General features: G+C 40.6%; 1 protein-coding gene across 2 annotated transcripts in view; it reads right to left on the reverse strand.

Moving 5' to 3' along the window:
- The window catches only part of LOC127580329 (voltage-dependent calcium channel subunit alpha-2/delta-1), a 532630-nt gene that overhangs the window by 359537 nt on the left and 152983 nt on the right, over positions 1–20110 (reverse strand). For both annotated transcript variants that reach the window (XM_052033643.1, XM_052033642.1), the window contains exon 4: positions 1432–1491. In XM_052033643.1, the coding sequence (XP_051889603.1) occupies positions 1432–1491 (60 nt within the window). The remainder of the gene's footprint in view (positions 1–1431; positions 1492–20110) is intronic.

Genomic DNA, 20110 nt, shown 5'->3' on the forward strand with positions numbered 1-20110 from the left:
TTGAGGTTGTAAATTATCATGGTGTCTCCTCCTCCTACTGGTTGCTTAAGGTCACAACTAGATGTGGACAGACAGCACTTACATCTGAAATCATCTTTTTAGATAACCTACTAGGTGTCCATTTGATCAGACGTATAAAACTATGTTCAGCATTGGCATTTATTTTCAATGGATTCAACACAATAAACTATTTACTACCCATAAACTCTTATATCTTGACTAAATTGCTAATTTCAACACAGTCCCTAATGGTCCACCCTGGCTGTTATCACACACCAACTTTATGCACTATAAAGTTTTCATTTTTGTTTGCCATTGTTACAAACATCAAAACCAATGATTTTTTTTTCGAAGAGCTGACACTGTGAGAGTGACTTCAAGGCTCCAAAGTTATTTGAACTTCTCATCTAGATTACAGTTACGAAACTAATCCATTATTCTCATTGCAGCATCTGCTACACTCTCTTTTACTGTGTCTCTTGCATGTTTAAAATTCCATCAGCATCTATTATCCATTGATATTAATTGTAAAACATATCTGAGAAGGACTCATTTACTTGCATCCTTCGTAAGCTGTAAATCCCCACAAGCATTTTCTTGGTCTGAAGCCACTCCATCAAATCAAAGTTTAAATTGGCTGCCAGGCATTTTCTTTGTAGAAAAAGAAAAAGGGAAATAAAAAGACAGTGGACCAGATGCTGAAAGCTGCTCTGGTCCGTGATTACACTGAAACAGGAGCACAGCTCACAGACACACCATGGATCTTTAGGATTTCCAGGACACCCAATGACCCTCTTGTCTGTCGAGTTCAAGCCCACCTAGTCTTTTTTGTTCAGGTTATAGATGTATAAAAGAAAGCAAGCTGAAAGGGGTAGCGAGATTGGGGCAGCCTATTCCAGGCTCCAACACATTTCTAGATATATTAGAAGACCCTACAAATCCCTAGAATACATTGGTGGACCCGATTTAATATCTACTTACGTTGTCAGTAAAGGACACAAATAACTGGTGAGCAGGGATAGCCAAGGCAAAGGAGGAGATAAGAATTTGGCTCAATCAAATTAAGATCAGAACAAAAAAACTGTGAATCAATTGCTTTCTGTTGTTTTGACCTAGCTGGCTGATTGTTAAATGCAGGATTTTTTTTCAAAAACAATTTACTAATCTTGGATCAATCAATGCAGAAGTTGTAACAACAAATGCTTGGTTACTATTAAAAAGTAGGTCACTGCAGCATGGATGACAAAAATCTGGTCAGAGCTCAAAAGCTTTAAACAACTCAACAAAAAGAAAAGGTACAAAGAGACCAGCACAAATTTTCAACCACTATTCATGTGCTCATCAATTGTGGAATCCCACCATTTTCTCAGGAAGATGGAGGCAGAATCCCACCTGATGGGTCACTGGGGAAAAGCGAGACTTAGGCCTTACCGCAAATTCTTCTTTCCAGATATGTCTTTGCTGAGAATCTTCTGCTGCTGCAGCAAGTCTCTGTAAGCAGATAAACAAGGCATTTCATTAGCTTTGCCATTACAGAATACATTTCAGTCTTCTCTCAGAGGCTACTCTGTGGTAGTAAAGTCACTTCTATGCGCCTGTGATGCTGTTGCAAGTAAGTTTTTCATTGCACCTGTGCATTCATGAACTTGTGCATAGGACAAACTCAGCTTTGACCTCCAAAAGCAGAACCTGATGTACCTTCAAAATGATGTACCTTCATTTTTTGGCACTGTGGCCACAAATGACTTGCTTTCAAATAAAATGTATTACAGTAAATTGCATCATCAATACACGTATTTTATCAAGCCATTTCAGTTGCCATGCAGTAGAAGTACAACTGTAACATTAGTTTACATGGAGCCTTCAGGCCAGGGAATAACACTGAGACAAAGATCAACCTGGAAAGAGGAAGAGGTTTCTCTCTCCACTGATGCTGCCTGGCCCACTTGATGTTTCCAGCATTTTCTGTTTTGTTTGCCAGATTTCCACCACCTGCAGTATTTTGCTTTTGAAGTGGAGTTATGTGGAAGTCAATATAATGGTAGAGAATGAGTGCAGTTGAACAGCTGGAGAAATTGCAGCAATATAAAAGATTATGTTCCATGGATCTAAGCAAGATCAATTTGCTTCTATTAAATGGAATGCAAGCAGGTGTTACTAAATTAGTAAGAAGCCAACATTCCAACAAAAATTCAGCATCTCCACATAATAAGCCTTCATAAAAATCATAAATTTAGATCAATATTGGTATCACTTTTATCATTGGTTCAGCCGCTCGGCATTAAATTCAGCAAATGTCAATTGCTAGAATTTCAGAGAAATAATGGAGGGAGTTACTGAGCCAGATTAAAAAGCAACACAGGAGAGAAGGCTTGCATTTTAAAAGGAACCTTACATATTTGGGGGGGGGGGGGCTGGAAATCATTGTACTTCATACAAATTAGTATTTAAATGTTGTTGGTATTGGTCTGGCAGCCAATTTGTACAAAGCAAGAAATCCCACAAACAATGAGATTAATCATTCATCCCCTTTTTGATGGCTTTGGTTGAGAGAAGAATGAAAAACTCTGAAGAATGCCTTGGGACCTCTCATATCCACAGGAGCAGGCACTGGAGGTTTCACTTTCAATCTGCAATTCGGAAGGTAAAACTTCCAACACCGCAATATAAAACTGCAAAGTATTTTTTTTTCTGTTGGCTTTGAGAAAAGGAAATCCAAATGGAGAAATTTTGGACTTTCAGCAGTCTGACATCTACATTGCTGCACTGTCCACAGACATAGTTGAGTACAAACAGAATGGCCTCGGACAGCATTCAATGATATGGAACCAAAGTTACCATGTCTTAGAAGGCTGCAAAAAATAATCTTTGGCAATATTCAAAGAAAGTCAATAAATTCTCCAGATGTTCTGATCAACATTGAATACTCTGATTTATCTGGTCATTTATCCCTCTGCAAGTTGTTTTACTTTGCAGTTTGACCAACATGTCTACCTACATATCAGTTTACATACTTCTACATCTATTGACAGTTAAGCACTTTGGGACATACTCAGGGAAACATCAAATGCTTCAGAAATGATTTTCTACTTTCAGAACAGTTTGTGGAAGGGGTAAATTTAAGGATCATGCAAGGAACAAAAACAGATTAAAAGTGGGTGCTAGGACTCAGTTTCACCTCAGACAAAGCTTCATCTGGAAATTCAAACTTAGTTTTCAACATAGAAACAAAAGTCAGCTTTACCAGAATGTTCAACTATAAATTTAACTTTCAAACAAAAGTAACATGTGCTTTTATGTTTTGCAAATTAATTAATATCCCCAATATTAATTATTAGATAAACTTTGTTGGGTTTTTAAGTACTGGGCTTACAAAATCCTAAAGGCTTCTTGCAAATCCCTTGTTATAAGAGCAGTATTATCTTTGGTCTGATGTAAATCCTGGATCAAAATGCATTTCAAAGTGCATTTATTGGGTGCAAGAGTTAACAAACTGTTAGAAATATCAAAAGTAATTGCTCAGACAAATGGCAGAATCCATCGACTATTGAATGCTGTCTGAACCTTTCAAAATATCAAGGTCTTTCACAATAGAACTGCTGAAATGATTTCCTGTCACCCAGAGTGACTGAAGTCAGAAGGTAGTTCAGAAATGTAGAGACAAAAAGTACAGTATTTAAGGAATATTAAGCCAATAAAAGGTATAGATATATTATGTGACCTTCTGCTGAATTTGATGTTCATTTGTCTCTACAACCATCTTTATTGTTTTGCTTTGAGCAAGAACAGAAGGCAACTGGTGAAGGTCCTTGTGGCTCATGTAGCTTTGCCTCTGTACACACGTCTGCCACACTTATTCACCATATATATTACTTTAGGCAGTCATTGGAGTGGGAAATTCAACCATATACAAGAGACAAAGAGCAGTGTGCCGTTTTGAGCATTTTAACCAAATCAGCAGTGAACGACAGTCAGCCCAATACCTCCCTCCTACCTGTGCACTCCCCACCACCACCTGAAGCATTCTGATTAACAGGCATGATGACTTTCAAAATCAGATAGGCAGCACTCTATATAGCAGGCCTCAGGACCTGGAGGTTTGATCAAGGTTGCAGGATTCTGGCCAGGGAGGAAGGAGGCTGGCAGTAGTGGTTCCAATCCTACACTTGTTGAGGGATGGTTGAGCAGAGAGTCTGATTCCCAACTACAGTGATGGTGCACGAGAAGGGGAGATGGATAGGTGTGTTGGAGGAAGCTGGGAATCTGACAGCCAGAGAAAGCAATTCCCTCTTTTCTGGCCCACAAACAGTGCTGCAAGATATTTACTATTTCCTTACAACACAGCAGGAGCCCATTCATTCCATCAAGCCCATACCAACTGCCAGAGCATTTTCATCAATCCATTTTCGTGAAACCTATTTTCTTTGCACATGCTCATTAACTCCCTTCTCGATTCTCCAACCACCCATGTACACAGGGGGGTAATGGCCGATTAGTCGAACAACTAGCACATTTTTGGGATGTGGGAGGAAACCCACATGGTTACAGGGAGAATGTCCAACCTCCACAAAGACAGCACCACATGAACCTGGGTAACTGGAGCTGTGAGACAGCTGCATGCTACCTTCTCCCTAATGCTGTCTTCAACTCTCTCTGATCTGAGGCTTCTCAAAGCTCAGCTGCAGTGGGAATGGACTGGTTGCCCTTGCTCAGTCCTACTTGTCAGCAGATAGGGGCTGGTGTCCAGACACAAATTTGCTCCCTCACCATGTCACCCATCAACCCTGTGTTGTTCACCACATTAAATTTCACCTCTTTGCTTCTGCAAATACTATACAGATGCATTTACAAAAGCAAGCTGTTGGTGCTCTTAGCAACCATTTTGTCCTGTTTCTAACAAGAAGCTTTTTTCCCCTTGGTACCTACTGTTTTAACATCAACTCAGGGAGACTTTGGATCACAATAAGTGCAGCCATCCTTCAGCCAATATAAATAGAGCCATGGGATCAGGGGCTTAAGTTAATTTGGCAACAAAGATTTGAGGAATATCTGACATTCTGTTGGCTCAAAGACAAAACTTGTTTCTGGGAATAAAAATTGTGTTCAATAATTTGTCCAAAGATCACAAAACCCATAGAACTCACTTGTTGGGCAATAACACAACTTGAGACAGAGAATAACTGCTGGCAAGATTAAGATATTTGTTTTCTACTCTGATTGTGGGTCAGAGTTTCCTGTCAAAAATCATCTGCAGCATTTGAAAACGTAATATGAATAATGCATTCAAATCAGCAAAATAATTTCTCCAAGACTTCAATGCAAAAACCTACACAGTCTTCAAGTATAAAATGGTAAAAGTATTCAAGATATAGCTAATGATGTGCATCATTACCTCCTCAACAGGGAACCCAACTCAGCCAGTTTTTGGTGATATGCTCAACAAAAGGAACACTCAACATCAACACCGTCCATAAGAAAGGAGAGAAAATAAACTGCTCCCTGCACCACAGGGTGACCAGGCATGTGCATCACACCAGATCTGTACTTGACATTTTTGGGCTGCATTGTACTTAAATCTAATTTTGGAAGTCATCTTTTGGGGAGTAATTATCACATCCAACTCCAAAATAAGAAGGCTTGATTAAAGTTAGCCCACACTAAGTAATTTCAATAAAGATGTAAATGATCTCATTAGCATACTCATTCGACAAAACAATTTTGCTCTAATCCTCCTGGCTGGCATTTCCGATCACGTTGTCCTCATCATTTTTGATCGCTATTGTTATTACAATTCTTGCAAAATATATCAGCAGAAGTCCATGGGGGAAATTGAGCTCTGTCAGGATACTGCTGCTTTACATCTCTGAAACATTGTTCAAACCCAATCTATGCCAAGGCGATGAAAACTTTCACTCTCTCCTAGTCGTAATTGGCTCTTATTAATAGAAGTTCCATTTTTTCCCCAGACCATTTCCAACACAAAAATGGGCTGTAGCCAGGCATTAATCGGCTATCAGTCAGAAAGTACCATGAAACAGGGGAGGGGTCATGTAAATGAATACATTGATGCCATAAATAAAGCTGTTGTTCTGATCTTTTGTTGAGGTCACCATACTGAAGCAAAGATTAATTTTGAACCCCAGAACATTATACTATTTTGGGACAAAATATGTGCAGAATATATTTCATTTTCCCACCATAAAGTGTTATTCCCCAAAGTGAGATGCTCATTGTTTCCAGATGCAACGAATGATGTGAAGACTGTTCTTGTTGGAGGAATGTAGTTTCACGTTTGAATGAAAGCTTGCCGGGTGACTAGTATGAAGGACAGATTTGTGTGGCAGGCTGCAGAACCACCCAAGCTGCAAGGTGCTCAAAGAGTTCACCTGGGCTGCATGATTTAATTTGGTGCTGGAATTGCAAACAGCCCAAATTTGCTCATAGTCGAGGAGGAATAATATTATCAGTGTTGATAGAACGGCACAGTAGTGCAGCGGTTAGCGTAACACCATTACGGCGCCAGCGACTCGGGTTCAATTCCGGCCACTGTCTGTAAGGAGTTTGTACATTCTCACCGTGTCTGAGTGGGTTTCCTCCAGGTGCTCCGGTTTCCTCCCACATCCCAAAGATGTACAGGTTAGGAAGTTGTGGGCATGCTATGTTGGTGCCAGAAGCATGGCCACACTTGCAGGCTGCCCCCAGAACACTCTACGCAAAAGATGCATTTCACTGTGTGTTTTGATGTACATGTGACTAATAAAGATATCTTAGCTTATTTAAGAAAAGCAAGTACCCAAAAAGGGGAAATTTTGCTTTAAAAGCAATAATGAATAGAAAGATTCCAATGTTGAGAGTGTAACTCTAACTCAAAATGAAAACATCCAGATTCAGGCATAAGAAATTGGAGCTATGCTGCTCCTTCAGCCTGCTTTGCTATTTAATAAGATCATGGATCCTCTGAGCTGGACCTCAGCTCCACTCTCCTGCCTGAGAGCCATAACCCTTCTTTCCAGAAGGACCCAAAGTCTCTCTACCTCAGCTTGGAATATTTCCAGTAACTCAGCTTCCACAAATATGTGGGAAAGACTCAGAACCAAAACCTTCTCTCTACCTTCACATTATTTGGACAATGCCTTATTGTGAAACTATACCCACTAATTCCAGACTCTCACAGAAGAAACAAATGTTCTCTAAACAAACCCTATCAAGCCCCCTTCAGTATCAGGTACGCTTCAAAATATTCAACTCTCCTTTACCTACTCTCCAGTGAGTATCACCCAATTTGCTTTACTAATCTTTTTCAGATCACATCTTTATCAAGGGATCAACTTGTGAACCATCCCTGAACTGCCTTCTATGAAAGTATTTGTGAAATATAAAGACCAAAACTGTATGCAGTACACCAGTTGTGGTCTCACTAAAGCCTCACACAGTTATAGCAAGGTTTCCTGACTATTGAATTCCATCTCGAGGAAAAGACCAAAATTCCATTTGATTTCCTTGTCACTTACTGTACCTGCACATTAACTTTGTTTATCACGTACAAGGACATTCTGTAGAATGCTGCTGTATGGAAGGATCAGTCTCCAATTAAACATGTGAAGAACACAAGAATAGATCACAAGACCACAAGACAAAGGAGCAAAAGTAGGCCATGCGGCCCATCGAGTCTGCTCTGCCACTTCACCGTGAGCTAAACTATTCTCCTATCTAGGTCAAAGTGGATAACCTCACATTTTCCCCAGATCATCTATCAGCCATATTTTTGCTCAGACTTGACCCATCTATACCTCCTTGCAGATTTGTTAGCCTCATCACAACTTGCTTCCCACCTTTGTTTGATCAGCAAATAGTCACAAATAGTCTACAATATAGCTTCATGGTTCAACCAAAAAAATTCATTAATAACAAAAACAAAATATTTTTGAGATTTAATCTTACACAAACAATCCATTTCAGTTTGGATAAACAAATGTATTTAGGATTTAGTAGAATTCAACTTGATGCTCTCCATGGAATACTTCTTTGGGCATCTCCCAAAAGGGAACTGGGACACCAAACCCAGAGCCAGAGGCTACCGAAAATACAAGTGTATGCAGCAGAGGGAGCCAAGGAGTGGAGCAAATGCACTCCTTCATTAGTTTGTGGCTGAGTGAGAGAATCCAACAAGAAGTCCTGCTGAAGAATAAACAAAAATGTGAACTTTGAACAAGGTGCATTTTTTTCCCCTCCAACTTTAAAGCCACCTTCAACCCCCATTCCATATAGGCAATTCACCAAGATGAGTGCTCTTAAAGAGACCAGAGTTATGCTAAGCTGGTCAACATTGGTTGTATTATTTGCCTAGAGTTGATCATGTGACATTTGCAGCATGTGCACCACATTAAATTATCTTACATTCTGATTATGTTATTTGCAAATATTTCCATTTACCTTTATTGACTATCTCAAACATCATCAAGGGCTGCTTGAAATATTTTTGGTTTCTTGTTTGTATGATTAAAAGATTAAGGAGATGCACAACTGAGAAGTCATTAGATTTAGTTCAGTCATTGAGTCGGTGATCCTGCAGGCTTTACCAACAGTCTTGCATTACATGGAATGTCCATTACTTGAAAGAAAAATGGCCTCTTCTGTATTTACAGGAGAATTGAAAGCCATATCAAACAGAGGGCATGGGTGTGGGGGTAGGGGTAGTCTTCCCTTGGACAGCCACAACTACTTAAACAAAAGCAATTGGTAACATTAGGGCCCAGTTAACATTTGAAGCTGTGGCTGAAGACTTGAGACAAGCACTCAGTTCCCCAATTACTGTCTACCCAGTACCAGCAGCCCAGCTGATATTCCCCTGCTGATGAGTACCAGGAAACAGCTGGGACTGGGCACTAGGGAACAGGCTGGGAATGAGCAGATCTCTCATTGGCACAAACTGCAATTTCAAATAGCCCTACCTTCCCTCTCAGGAGTTTACTGTCAGAGACAGGCACGTGTACATGAACTTGGGAAATTCCCACATAAACTGACTCTGAAGGACAGTGCTGTTGCTTTTTAAGAAGGGTAGATAATGAGGAAATATGTCCAACTTCTCAAGTGGGAAATGGTTACCCTCTGACATTAAAGTGTGAACAGCTAGAATTTTGAAAGAAACAGCTTTCATATTTTTTCTGAAAGGCCTTTGGAGTTTGTCATATTTCAGGGACAGGGAACTGGTAGATCCTATTTATGATGTCTGTTTTCCCCTTTCATTGAGTTAGTATCATTTTACCTTCTCAGATACCGCTTGAGGATTGAGGATGACTTGCTTTCATTCCAGTTTTGTTGCTCGAGGTGACTGACAAGGCCAATGTGGTAACCACAGAGTCTTCCAGAGGCAAGAGGTGACTGACAGGGGGACTGTGAGGTGGAACTCTCCTTTTGTTGTGTGCCCAAGGCTTCTGTGGGCTCCAGATCTACTAGAGGTTCTCAATATCATCTTGTATTGTGAAGGGTCATGGCTGTCACGTGACACCATTGAACACCTGGTCGAAAGTCACATCACTGTCAATCAAGGTCTGGCTCCACCCACCCATTAGTGCACACACTTGACCATTGGCCTCTGTGAACACCTTTGTACCTGGCCCTGAGCCATTGGGTTGTTTGAATTACCTGGGCTGGACCACCCAGCCCTCCAGCACTATAAACAATGCCACACGTGCGTGATTCACTCTCTTTTGATTGCTCCAGGAATCGTGAAACAATGCTGAAGAGACCATTGGTAAGAGTGTGCACTTCCACAAGGGTTAGGAGCATCCCAAGTAGATTCCCAATAGCGTAGAGATGATGCTTGCACTGAATCAAGGGGTGGCAGGCACCATATTGTTTCTTCCTTGATTTGTTTGTACCCAGTTTGGGGGGGGGGGGGTGTGCCTCTCACCCTTGTTGTGATTTCCCCCACATTCGCGATCACCCATGTGCGTGTATGTGTGCGCTCATTCCCTTTCATCCTGTCATGCCTTTGTCTTTGTGAATAAATCATTTTTAACTCCAAAGACTGTGTCCAGAGTCCTTGCCCTTTGAGACCTTTCGAACTTGTCTTACAACACATCCCAAATACTATTCCTCTATTTTAAACAGCCATAATTCAGAGATTCCCAGGAGTCAGTGGGGATACTCTATTTCTTCACAGATGCCTTGTGAAGATTTAGAATCTTTTCCTCAGCTTGCCTGGTAATTTCTTCCCATTAACAGAGTTCAGAATAAAGGTGTCTGTTTTGGGAGTCTGGAGTGGGACGTGCAAATGGCAATGGAACTGAGGGAGGGACATTTGGCCTCATTACTGGGATGTATGTTGTTTATTCACTTACCCTTCCGAAGAACTTGTATTGGTGGCATTTTTCCAGTGACGTGAAGGACCTACTGTAGGAAGTCCAGGTCTCAGAAGCAGACATAAGGGCAGTGAACACAAGTTTTGTGTCAAATTTCAAACATCCTTGTTCTCATTTGAGCAAAGGCGATCCTGGCACATTAAAGGCAGTGGTGAATTTTATCAATGTCTTTCTTCACCAAGGAGTGGCTCAAGATACAAGAAGTGGTCCACATTCTCCAGTGCCTCACTGTAAACTTCTGTTTTACAGTGGAGCAGGTTGGTAAAGGTCCCTTGTCTTGCAGTGTTGAGTGTTACACCATCCTCTCATCTGCTTTATTGAATAAGTTGAAGATGACTTGGAGCACAGCCTCTAAATCATGTGCAAACAAAACTACCATCTGCATATTGCAGATCAACCAATGACACTTGGGCATTCTTGGTTCTGGAATAGTCATCATAGAATGAACAGGTTAAACAGTTTTCCATTCGCTCAAGATGAGCTCTTCTCTCAGAGAAAGTTTGTAGGAGGCAAAGTACATCATTGCAGCGTGGAAGATTGTTGTCAGGTGGTGAAGATCTTATCCACTGTGATCATTCCATACAACATCCATGGTTACAGGAGACAGTTTAGTCCATTGAGCCTATGCTGCTCGTAGGATAGCCGGTTATACAAGGCCTGTTATAACCCCACCTAGAAAAGCTCTACCCAGAAACCCCACATGCAATCCATCCATTACTGGAATAAACAGATAAAACCTTAGGCTCCAAGAACTTTTAACCAAGCTCCAAGACATTGTGCCCAAAAGGCACCCAACCCCACCCCCCCCCCCATGACCCTCAGGTGTGCTCCCACCAATTGACAGCTTATTTTTTCTTCCCCCCTCACAATTACCATAATATAGTTGGGCATTTAGCATTTACAATTTATGCAAAATCAGGTACGACTCATCTTCTAAATTTAAAACATGCTCAATCCACAGCAGATTACTTCTCTGCACAATTTTGGCAATTAGTTCATCCTCGAAGAATTTACATGACACGGATAAACATTAGATCATTGCATGGGTTGAAAGTGTTCCAAAATTATACTCTTCTCAGACAATTATTGATTTTCAATAGGATTGCTTGCACAATGTGTCCTATTCTTGCATTTTTTTTACAATGAGAAAAAAATACAAAATACCTGCAGTTAATTCAAAACACATTTTTATATTCTAAAAGCTACTTGGAGAGGTCAATGAATTCCTCAGGCACAACTGACATACCTTGCCAACTCCAGGAGATCCCAGGCATTCTGGGCAGCTGGCAACCCTTAGCTGTGCTTAGAACAGTCAGCAGAGTACACCTTAAATCTTCTGCTACGTATAAACACTACAAACTATATTGTAAATTGCTGCCTCACTCAGAGCCACTCTTTCTCAGCCCCCTTCACAGTAGTGGCCTGATGTTTGCTGCACTAATAATGGCAAGGCTGCTGGCTGTAACTCCTAAGAGATATAACTGGCAGCAACATCCCATGTCTTACATGCACTGTTGACCACTGACATCTGGTAGATGTTGCACAAACACAATAAATTTTAAATACTTAAACATCTCTGTCCCCACCAGCAATCAGTATAAACAAATTACAACTGAGATCTTAAATACTCTTACACATTCATAAGTGCAAACATTGTCCCTTGCCTCCACTTGGTTATAGTCAAATGTTTCATAGATTTCAGCTTATGGTTAGGGCACACAGCAGAAAATCTCTAGTCTGGAAAGAAATTGATGAAAGGTGGCACTAAAGGTGCTGTGTAGTACTGAAAACACACTCTATTTCTGCTTCTGAAATTCCATTCCACTGACTTCAGGCAGCAGTTATTACATTGCGAGTTAGCCCTCCTAATCAAGGATAAATTTCCAAGAACCCATGCTCAAATTCTAAAATAGCCTTAACCAAATTTCACATTGGAGTCATGCCCATTTCTTGATAAATAACTCAATTTAGAACTATTTACAAGTTGAATGATAATGAGATTTAATATATGTCTACAAGACACTTTTCAGTTTGTAATCATATATTGTTGCTCAGTTGTTTGTGCACATTACCCTGCCAGTCCAAAAGCAGTATTTTACCACCAGATATTTTTACCCCAAAGCAAATGCAAAGTTTTCACTTTGGAGTTTTAGATTTTCTTTACAGCCCGACACAAGAACACCAATAAAGTCAGTATAACTAGAAATATGAAAATGTATACATACAGGGGCCCCCAAATGCATTATTCAGTACCAACACTCTTTGCTCATTATTTAATAGCAAGTGCTTTAAAAGAAGCAGGAATATCAACCTCTCCTAGTTTGCTGCATCTGTTACTACCACATCAATGTGATTGGTGCTTAACAGCCCTCTGAAGTAGCCTTATGAACTATCTGGGTGTCTTAAGTTGCTGTAGCCATTTACTATATAGGTCCAGCATTACTTTCTCAGCCATCTTGGGTACACATGTGGGAAACGATGCACTACTAAATATTATACAGCATGCTGAATTATTTCAGCAACATTAACATCCACTTGTATCGACTTATGTTGCTGAAGAATGTGCATCGAACACTTCCCCTTGATTAATAATACTAGATAAATATTCATTCATGGTGCAGTACTTTCTATATGTTTAAACTCCCATGCCAGAATTTTTAACACCTCCTGGAACCTGTCAAAGCATCCTAAATTGTTCATTAACTTTCTTCTTTTTTAGGAAATAGATCCATTCAGAGGCTATTCAAAGACAGAAATTATTTTAAAATTGTAATGGGTCAATCAATCAATTTTAAAGGGTTATTCAGCAATAGATTATTTTTATTTATCATTAAAAACAGGAGATAAGACTCTCTAATGAATTCACTGGACGTATTAAATTGGATTTAGTGTAAGTCACGCTACAGGAATAACATCTTTAATTATTAATTTCTAGCTTAATGATACAAAATAAGCTTTAAATTATTTTTGGCTGACTGATTAAATCCCATCAAAAATTGCAATGAAATTAAAATTTAGATGGCAAACATATTAATTCTTATTAGAGTTCAATGATTTCGGCTCAGCAAATTACACTGCAGGGTAAATAGTTGAAGAACATTTGGATATGAAGAGGGCTAAAACTGGATATTCCCCAAAAATGGAAATAGGGTTCTTAATGCAGGATTAACTTTAGCGCCACTTGCTCTGATGAAGGCAGCAGACCAGATTGGCTCTGCCTGCACACTCCAGTAATTTCAGGGCCCAGTCAGCACTATCCACGCTGCTCATTATAGCCTCAGTGGGAAGCCCAATTTTATGAGTGGGAAGCACAAACCAAAACCAGACTGCATTATTTAAAGCCAGACCACACTACTGAGGAGAAGTACTTGGTTGTTGCAACAGCTAACCAGCAGAGGACTGACTTGGCCGTGACACCTCAGTCCTGAAAAACCACTGCTTTCCTTCACTGCAACAGCCAACCCATGTGGGTAACCAGTGGCAGGGCAGAATCACATGAAAGGCAGCATTTCCAACCCTCCTTCAATCCATAATCCCTTCCGCAGACAGAATGAGCATCCACCTCTTTCCATCCTCCTCCCCTTACCACTCGCAGAGAGTGGTGAATCTCTGGAATTCTCTGCCCTGGTGGATGGTAGAAGCCAGATCATTATTAGTATTTGAAGTGGCAGGAGATAAATATTTGATAGAGAAATAAAAGGGGTATAGAGAAATGGCACAGAAGAGGAGTGGAGGCCAGTACAGATCAGCCAAGATTATAGTAATTGGAGACAGTGGGGTGGGGGGGGGGGGGGGTGAAGAAAAGGCTTGAAGAGCCCAAAGGCCTATTCCTGCTCCCATTCTCTCGTGTTCACCACTTTGGTCTTGTTTTTGTTTCCTTTCAGATAGCTACCACCTACAACCAACCCAGACAAAGGTAAGAAGAAATTGAAGGTTTTTAAGCATGCCAAGGTCTATACTGTCTAACTTCCTGTGTCAGCACTGCATTTATTATACTCAGTACACATTGTGATCCAGAGACAAGAAACATGTCATCAGAGGATCATCTTCAATGCCCAACAGCCAACCTTTGCTTTGTTGCAGCTGCTGAAATGCAGGATGGAATGGTGACCCAGCTCAGAATGAAGTCTTCATAAACTGTCACCAAAATAACTAGCATTGATGAGCCAGGAAACTGGGCAAGTGGAATAGTTTCCAGATGCAGTACATCTCCAAGTTGACATGTGATACCCAAAAGGTGCTGCGTGCACAACCAATGTTACCCTGGACCGAGGAACGCTATAATCCTCACAAAACCAAGTGCTCACTCTGCTTGCAGCTCTCTGATCTAACAAAATGCAACACACTTAACTCCCTGGAACAGACATGAGGGACTTCCTCCGTGCACAAACAGACTGCAAATTTCTCCAGTCCAGACTGCACGAAGCCCAATTCCACTCACAAAGCAGCCCTCATTCTGCTGAGGTTGGGTTTGTGATTCAAATCAGAATAAGGTTTATTATCACCAACTTGTATGTCATGAAATTTGTCATTTTGCATCAGCAGTATAGTGCAAAGACATAAAATTACTATAAATTACAAAATAAACAGCACAAAGGAATAACGAAGTAGTGGACCGTTCAGAAATCTGATGGTGGAAGGGAAGAAGCTGTTCCTAAATCGTTGTGTGGGTCTTCAGGCTCCTGTACCTCCTCCTCGATGGCAGTAATGAGAAGAGGGTGTGTCCCAGATGGTGAGGGTCCTTAGTGATGGATGCTGCCTTCTTGAGGCACCCCCTCTTGAAAAGGTCCTCAATGGCAGGGAGGGTCGTGACTGTGATGGAGCTGGCTGAGTCTACAACCCTCTGCAGCCTCTTGCAATCCTGTTCATTGGAGCCTCCATACTAGGTTATGATGCAACCAGTCAGAATGCTCTTCACCGTACATCTATAGAAATTTGCAAGTCTTTAGTGACATATCAAGTCTCCTCAAACTCCTAAAAAAGAGCTGCTGGAAGGAGATACATTTCAGATAGGATACCCTTACTAAAACATTCGGTGGGGTGAATTTCTCCTTGAACACCCTCTTGCTGGGTGCCCTTTTATTGCATGGCCATCCCTCCTAAAAAGTCCAAATCAAACAGTGGCTTGCACGACAAGTGTACACAAATTGTTCACTGCCTTGGAAGCAATCTGGTACCCATCACATATGAACAACTGGGGCCACGGTGCCAAATTTTTCAGCCAAAAAAAAACCAAAATCACAGCAACAAAATTCAAGCAAGCAGTTGGCCTTGAATTATCCCCACTCACAAGAGTGAACTATTGCAGAGCAAGACTGGATTCATGAATATTATACTACTTGCCAGTCAATGCAGAATATCACAAAAAGTAATCAACAAACCTGCTGCAATTCCAATAAAGAGCTGCAAAAACATTGATTTCTTTCCAGCACAAGTATGTGCCACACAAAGAGCTTTCACATTTACTTAATAGCATCATAGTTCATTGTTTCTGAATTATGTAAATAGCACAGCCTCACGAAGGACAAATATCAGAGACATTTAAATTTAAATGCCTGTATTTATTATTTCACCTTTCTTTCACAGCTAAAAGGTGTTTAATCAGTGTCATAACATACATCCTGCGATCAGATAAATTAATCAACACTTTTGTCATGCAGAGAACCACGGAGCTCTTCAATAATTCAGAGGCACACCCTGTGCCTTCTCCCTGCACACCTTCAGGATTGCTCATCAGACATCACCACTCGGGGCCAGACCAAGGCTGCACTCATCATCTTTTTCAGTAATTGGACAATTCAAAACAGAGATGGTTAAATGTATATTAGTATTCACTTAAGGCAAAGCTACTATGCATCTCCTCTGAGAAAGCACCTTTAGTGACCAGCATAGCAGTAACGTGCTATGGTGCCCCACTGCTCATTAGAGCCAATGTTGGTCAGTTGGATCAAATGAAGCCAAAAATACATTGCAGCATGACTGCTGACAAAATATTATCAAGTCTTCTATAGGGAATAATATGAAGAGCCTGATCAAATGTCATATAGTCTCATACAATTCCCACCGACAGCTCAGTGACAAGCAAACTCAATTTTTTGTTTTAAATACCTTTCTGTCGATTAGTCTTTTGCCTTCTATTTTTCCTGCCACTTAGCTCTACCAGTTTTCTCTGCTTTAATTGATGATTTAGTCTGATTGAAATGTCACAATTGAATCTGGTCTGTTTTATTCCATTGATCTGCCTGTGTTTTGAGACATTGCCTCAAATTGGGTTCAGTGAGGTGAACAGGCAACTCTGTGTGATCAGACACCAAGTGGTGCAAAGTCCAGAATCTATGTTGCCTGGTAGCAGGTGGTGCGATTCTATTGAAAAGAGATTTTCTTTGTGGGCCTGATCTGAGCAGCAATCTGATTGACTGGTAAGACTCACACAAAACGAGCCTTTCCATTTACAACTAAAGTTAAGAAATGTTTACATACAACTTCAAGGGATCCCCAGCTTGAAATTAGCTTTCACATTTTCTCATCAATAATGCAGCAATTAGGTTGCCATAAATCCACTGTCACTCAGCCTCACAATATTAGGAATGCAAGCGAAATCGGCAAGCCATCCTCTCAATCCCACTGATTCTTTTCCCAAATTTATTAATTTTGTATTCATGACTGGGAGTCCCCTTTTATGTAACAATCCCAATTTCTCTGGGCATGTGAATAATCTTTGCCATGCATCCTCTTATTCATTTTCTCAGAGATTAAAAAAAGGAGCAAAATCTTACAGATCTGCACAAGCTCAGAGCCACAAGATCCACAGATGCTGTTTTTAACAGAATCTTCACTACAGTCTCCGTGTCCTTTTTGCAACCTGTGCTTTCAACTCTGAACCTAGCAACTTGCAATTCTATAGCAAGAACTATTGCAGAAATTAATCAAACGGAAATTGAATACTGAGCCACGTAAGGAAATATTAGGTCAGACAACTAAAAGTTTGCTCAAAGAGGAAAATTTTAAGGGATGTCTCAGTGAGGAAAGGCACAGAGGTAAAAGGCTGGAGTTCAAGACCTTGGGGTCCTGGCAGTCAAAGCACGGCTACCAATGGTGGCAAAGTTAATAGAAACATAGAAAAAAGTACAGGCCATTCACCTCTTTGAACCTGCTCTGTCATTCAAGGCTGATCCTGTATCTCAATACCATCTTCCTCAAACTTGGATACATGTCCATCTTCTTCCCACTAGGAAATGCATACAACATCAGCAAAGACAAAAAGCTCAATGGTAAAAGGTGCATCTAAAATCTAAAAAGGAAATAGCTTTACAATTGACAGCAGGTATTGTGTGTAGTCTCAGGCAACACTGGTGCTCAAGATCATTTTCCAGTAACAGGGACACCAGCTGGAAATAAATCCAATCCTGCATAGCATAAAGGTGTTCTTGGAAGGTGGCAATTAAGCCATGTTGTTGGATAATGTGAAGAACTTCACTCTGCAGCCATCTATGGTGTGTCAGACCCATTTTTGTCCTCACTGACACGATGGAAATACTCCTTATCATCAGGCAAGTAGAACCGTTTGGTACAACAAGGTGAGATTTTCACTACTATCTGGAAATGCAATGCAACTCCATTGTTACAATTATAACCCATTCTGTAGTGACAAATCATTAAGGTACTCCATGCACCAGTTACTTCAAGAAGATCACGCAAAACCAGAATCATCTGTATCTAAGCTCCAACTGGTTCATAAGATGTTGGATGAAGGGAACTGGGACAATTAATGGACTAAACTAAGATTTTGACTTACTAAGAAGCTTCGAGCAAGATCAATATAAAAGAGCACTAATCTAAACAGCGTCCCACAACGAGCTAAGCCTACAACTAGGAACTGATACAAGTTATTTTTTTTAAGACTCATTGATGCCATTGGAAGTTTGAGAGCAGTGATAGGAGCTGACACTGCTGATGGGCACCTGCATTTCCTGCTGATTCACCTCTGCCCACCATCCAAGGAGATTCAAAACCCATCAGAATGCTACAAGTCCAAAAGCAACTTCCCTGAAATAAGGAGTAACAGTTTACTTACAGATGTGACTGAGCTCTCCCTCATCAAGTGGAGCAAGGTGCAAAGCATAAATACTTATCACTGGCAAAACATATTAATCAGATTGCGCACAAGATGACACAGCAATACTGAGCAGGTAACTAATACCCTGAAAATTCTAGGTTGATGGACAGAACAATGGAGATTGTTGCAGCTGGACCTATTTCTTGAGTTGCTGGAGTGCCCCGAAGATGTGCATTTCTGGGTGTTCTTTATGAATTTGCATACGTGACTGTGCTTGTGTGAATAGCTCACTGTGCATTTGCATGTGTACATGTGCACCTGGGTGACTTTGTATGCTCCAGTGTGAATGTGCACTTTAGTGCAAGTGCAGCTTGTTAAATGTGTAAAGGCCCCTTGTTATTGCTATCTGTGAATTAGAACAGCATTTACTACTGTTTTGTAATGGTTAGTAATGATTGTGATCCAATTGTGTTTTTCTCATAATCTGAATATTGTGGATATTTTCAGACAAATGTAATGATTCTTTGAACATACACGGTGAAATTCTAAAACACTGATTACCATTACCACTTCTCATTCACTTTGCTTCCTATAGTTTTGAAATGCCTTGGAAGATAGCAGGGAGTCAATGCATATAGTGTGTAGAAACTGGGTATAACAGCACTGTGCATGGTAGTTGAGGGACAATTTTAGAATCATGCAAGTTAGAAGGTTAGTCAAGGCAACAGAGTATGGAGGAGGAGTTGTTTTTTTGTTTGGAGGGAAGGAAGGGTTGAATAAACCAATGGGAAAGTCCTGGATCCTGGAAAACTGACACTCAGCAGAGATTAATCATTCTAGTGCCAAGGTCCAGTCTTAAGTACTTCAACTGGATGCAACTGTATCCTTGGAGCATGAAATTTTGCCAGCACCAGTCACTGCAAGGATCAAAATCCACTCCAAAGACTCTACCACCAACACCTAGGCTGACATTCCAATGTGATTGCAAAATACTCTTGGTCTGTCATCTGGATATTAAATAGATTCTGTGGAATTTAAGAGTACAGTTATGCATAGTGTCCCGGCCAATACTCATCCCTCAATCTACACCCAACGACGGATTAACCTCACCATATTGGTGATGGTGAAAGCTTGCTGTGTGAAAACATTTTGCTACATTTTCTATCGTGCAGTGTCAAGACTTAAAATGTACATCACTAGTTGTAATGAGAAAACAATTTGGGATATACTGAGGTTACGAACAGCACTAATATAATCAGTATGCCAATGGGACACCGAGTTAAGAATGGGGACAAAGTCTATTTGACAAATACAAGATTTGAGTATTCCCCCCACCCCCATAAAATTTGCAGGGAAGTAGCCAACAGGAATAGTTTGTCCACAAAAACACAGGAAATTCAGCAATGAGGCATTTTATGGAGTAAAATTACTAAGTATATAGTACACTTTAGGTAATTTCAATTCCCAACATGCCTCATTGATGAATCTCCTGCGGTTTCCTGAGAGCCTGATATCTACCAATAGTGGAAGGCAAGGGTTGGGTGAAGCAGCCCCAAATAAGAGGACAAAGTGCAAAGAAAAAGATGTTGGGCCAGGTGGTTTGCAGACATGCTTGGCTCAATTTCTGCTCCCTAGTTTAGGAACATTAAGGACAGTTTTCTCCACATCATCTCCTCCATGACCAGCCATT

The sequence above is a fragment of the Pristis pectinata genome, chromosome 19 (genome assembly GCF_009764475.1).
Source record: "Pristis pectinata isolate sPriPec2 chromosome 19, sPriPec2.1.pri, whole genome shotgun sequence".
Taxonomy (NCBI): domain Eukaryota; kingdom Metazoa; phylum Chordata; class Chondrichthyes; order Rhinopristiformes; family Pristidae; genus Pristis; species Pristis pectinata.